General features: G+C 48.6%; 1 protein-coding gene across 1 annotated transcript; it reads right to left on the bottom strand.

Moving 5' to 3' along the window:
- Positions 1-1,074: 1,074 nt before the first annotated feature.
- Positions 1,075-1,687, bottom strand: LOC119817641 (prefoldin subunit 2). The gene has a single exon (XM_038334972.1). The coding sequence runs from the start codon at positions 1,669-1,671 to the stop codon at positions 1,207-1,209; it is 465 nt and encodes a 154-aa protein (XP_038190900.1). The 5' UTR covers positions 1,672-1,687; the 3' UTR covers positions 1,075-1,206.
- Between the last annotated feature and the right edge of the window lie 2,531 nt (positions 1,688-4,218).

Below are 4,218 nucleotides of genomic sequence, written 5' to 3'. Positions count from 1 at the left end.
CAGACTGAGTGGTGGTGACAGCCTCTGTCCCCAGGCCAGGCAGGTCTGCATCACCTACCTGCCCTCCATTTACCCAGAAGCCTGTGAGCACCAGGAGGGGGAAATGTGGTGCCTGCAGCTGCATGGGGAGCCCTGGGTGGGAACCTCCTGGCTTCCCCCTGAAAGACCAGAAAAAGGAAGCAATGAGCCCACAAAACCCTGTGCTGAGCGGGGGCCCCAGAGACGTCAGCCTCATTTAATTCTCATGCCATCTGCTTTGTGGAATGGCTGTGATAGTTCATTTATAGAAGAGAAACTGAGAACAAAAAGTGCCTGGGAAGAAAACAGTGTTAGCCCACAGTCTGTGACTCCAAAACATTCAGGAAAAGAAAAAACATACATCTACTGAACATATATAGATTTTCTCTTCGCCATTACTTCATATAACAACTATTTACATTGCATTGTGCTGGCTGAGTGATAACCTAGAAGTGTAAAGTATGCAGGTGACTGTGTATAGGGGGAATGAAACGCTATACCATTGTCTGAATTAGGGTTTCTAGTGCTGTAATAAACACTGACCAAAAGCATCTTGGGGAGGAAAGGGTTTACTTTTGCTTACAGTTCCATAGAGCAGTCTATTGCTGCGGGGAGCTGATGCAGAGGCCATGGAGGAGTGCTGCTTACTGGCTTGCTCGTGCTGACTTGCTCAGACTATTTTCTTTTCTTTTCTTTTTTCTTTTTCTTTTCTTTTTAAACTTTTTTTTGAGACATTATTTCTCTGTGTAATAGCTCTGGCTGTCCTGTAACGTGCTCTGTAGACCAGGCTGGCCTCTAACTCACAGAGAATCATCTGCCTCTGCCTCCTCAGTGTTGGAATTAAGGACATGTGCCACCACCCGCTGGCCCGACTGTTTTCTTACACACCCCAGGATCACCATCCCAGGGGTAGTACCACCTACAGTGAGCTGGGCCCTCCTCCATCAATCATCAGTCAAGAAAATGTACCACAGGCTTGCCCACAGGACAGTTGGTGGCAACATTTTCTCAACCGTAGATACCTCTTCCCAAATGATTCTTTTTTTTTTTTTTTTTTTTTCTGACCAAAACATTTAATTAACAAAAAATATTACAATAGCAGAGAAAATAATAATAATAACAACAACAACAATAAAAAGAAATTAGTAGTGGGTATCAGGGTGAAAAAAAATGTAGAGGCCTTAGTTCCTAAGAGACCAGCACTCCTGCTGAGCTGGACTTCGCCCCAGCCCCTTCTGAGTTCTCCTTGGCTGTTGGCTTCTCGTCTTCCCCCATAAGACGAATGTTGTGCTTTTCCCGAAATTCATTGAGTTCTTTCCCCTTTGCCTGAAGTTGCTGAGACAGTGTCTCAATGATCTTCTGAATCTGCTCTTTGTTACCCTCCAAGGCAGGCAGCACTTCTTTGACAGTCCGCTCCACCAGCACGCCGCCAACCATTCGGTAGCACTTGCGGGTTTCGTCCACTTCCTTCAGAGTATCAATCACTAGGCTGTGCTCATTCAGTTCCATCTCCAGCTCAGCTGCTTTGGATGCCAAGCCTCTCTGCTCCTGCCGAAGGCGATTAAAGCCAGCAATTACCTGTTCCGCCGACACCGCTCCCTTCCCCGTGCTGTTCCCGCTGCTCTTGCTCACACGACCGCCGCTGTCCGCCATCTTCGCCACCTGCAAGCTTTCCCTCCCAAATGATTCTGACTTGTGTCAAGCTCACATAGAACTAGCCAGCACAACAATTTTAGATATGTGTCTAATCTATTATTATTAGTAAATAACAAGGCAAGGCATTCCAAGCTTGGGAACACCTGGACATGGGGCAGGGATGGTTAAGACAGTGCTTGGGGAATTGGGAACGGTTCCCAGAGCCTGGAGCATGGTGGGGAATAAGGGAGGCCAGGTGGCCCTGTTGGGGTCCTAAGGGAACTGATAAGGGGAGGGGCTGGGAGGCAGGTGAACAGGGAGGGCCTAGGGCAATGACTGGAGCTGGGTGTGAGCCAAGACCCACACTGGCATTTAGCGCACCTGAGTTTAAGTCCTGTCTCTGCCATCTGTAGCAGGTGGACCTGAGAAGCTGTGTGCTGATCTAAACGCCAGCCTCCCCACCTGTTCCGTGAAGTGACGCTAACCCATGCTGGCTAACGGGGCTGTGCGGATGGCCCAAGGCTTTGCGTGTAACCCACTGACCTAGGAGTAGAAGTATTCTTATCCCAGCTCCCAAGAGGCTGATCACAGCCTGGAGTAAAGGTCCAAGCTGCTCTATCCAACATGGGATAACATATACACAGACAAGCTGCCAGACCTGCTGTTTCCCCGTTTCCCTCTGCTCATTCTGTTTCCTCCCCACCTCCTGTCTTTCCCCCCAGGCAGGATCTTTCTAATGGACTCTCCATCCAAAATCTGCTCCAGACAACCCCACCTGGGGCTGGCCCCCGTGACATTCCAGCCACACAGCCCTCCCAAGATGGTCCACATGAACAGATCCTCCTGCTGTCAATACTCTGGACCCACCCCAAGGATGACAAGGCTCAACCCACAAGAAAGCAGCAGCTTGGGTGGCAAGCGTGGAGGACCTTGCGAGTCGGGTGAATTGAGCTCTATGGGGGTTGGATGGTTTCACCAAAACCACATCCATGTCCAGGTCTCCAGAACCTAGAAACGCTACCTTCCTTGGAAAGCTGGTCGGTCTCTCACTTATTTGACTGCTGCTGCTGTTTTTGTTGTAGTTGTTTGGTTTGTTTGTTTGCTTTATACCTCAGAGCTGTTTTAAATTTCCAGAAAATTTGGGCCGGGCGGTGGTGGCACATGCCTTTAATCCCAGCACTCAGGACGCAGAGGCAGGAGGATCTTTGTGAGTTTGAGGCCAGCCTGGTCTACAAGAGCTAGTTCCAGGACAGGCACCAAAAACTATAGAGAAACCCTGTCTCAAAAAAAATAAAAAAAAATTCAAGAAGGTAGTGTAAATGGTTTTCAACTTAAAATAGGGCCATGCCTTGATAAAGTCATTAATATACGGAGAACTGCTTGTGGGCCAAATCTCCTAAGACATGGCCTGTGTTATGGTAGACACTGAGTGGCTACTGTAACTTAGGAAATACCAGGCTGCAGATGAATACCATACTATATAGGCACAGGGGACCCAAGTGGGTGTTTGTGGATGTGAGCAGATGCCAAAACATAATACCCAAAAAGTGCTGGCCCCACTACCTACCACACGGCACCAGGAGTTTCCCCTTCATCATCTCTGGACTGATTGTAGCGCATGGTTTTCTTTGGAGACACAGCATTAGCGGGTTACACTCCTGTCTCCAAAGGCAACATTGCCTGATGCAGGACTTCTATCAACTATTTCTCACTCCACTGTAAAATGGAACAAACTGATGGAACAGCTCAGGAAGTCTGTGTGCTGCCCTCACCCTCCAGCTTCCCTTCTCCATCTGACCTTGGCTTGGGGACATTTGCTACAACTAATGAACCAGTGTTGACACATTATTGACTGAAGTCAATGCTTTAGTCAGACTGTGTTAGTTTGTAGCCTAATGCCCTTCCTCTGGTACTCAGTCAGGGATGCTGCGTTCTGTGGAGCCACAGCCTTACCTTAGGCAGCTCTCTGGTTTTGACAACCTCTGGATCATCTTGGGTGACCTTGATAGGTGAGAGACACTCCCCCACACCCCCGTGTCTGTTGAATGTTCATTCACTGGGAAGTCACCTGCTGTCTCACGAGCAGTGTCAGGAAGGAGACCCCAGAGGCAAAGAGATTTTTTAAAAATTAATTTTTTACTATTTTTTTTAGACAGGGCCTCACTGTGTAATCCCAGCTGGCCTAAATTTTGCTATCTAGACCAGGCTCGAACTCACAGAGATTCTCTGGCCTCTGCTGCAGCGCACAACGCCTGTCTACGCTCTATGCGCTACCATACAGTTCGAGAGCTTCCAAGCTTCGGGCAAGGGGCTGGAGGTTGAAACATACAGACACACAGAGACAGACAGAGAGACGGAGACACGGACCTCTAGTCATGCTAAGAAGCCCTTTAGTCAGTAGCACCATGGAGGCTTAAATACCCAAGTTAGGTGGGCCAACAGGTGAAAACCTTATCCCCTGATCCTCAAGGCCAAGGCAACACGTGCTCGTGAAGCAGAGCTGGTAAACAACTTTGACACAGCTTTCAGTAGCTCAAATCAGAAGGAAAGTAAAGATCTCTAGCA

The sequence above is a fragment of the Arvicola amphibius genome, chromosome 6 (genome assembly GCF_903992535.2).
Source record: "Arvicola amphibius chromosome 6, mArvAmp1.2, whole genome shotgun sequence".
In the NCBI taxonomy this organism is placed as follows: domain Eukaryota; kingdom Metazoa; phylum Chordata; class Mammalia; order Rodentia; family Cricetidae; genus Arvicola; species Arvicola amphibius.
Note: the sequence above shows the minus strand (reverse complement) of the source record. Positions and strands in the feature narration are given on the sequence as shown.

Coding starts and splice junctions, on each gene's coding strand:
- LOC119817641 (XM_038334972.1), bottom strand. CDS start 1,671: ATGGCGGACAGCGGCGGTCGTGTGAGCAAGAGCAGCGGGAACAGCACG.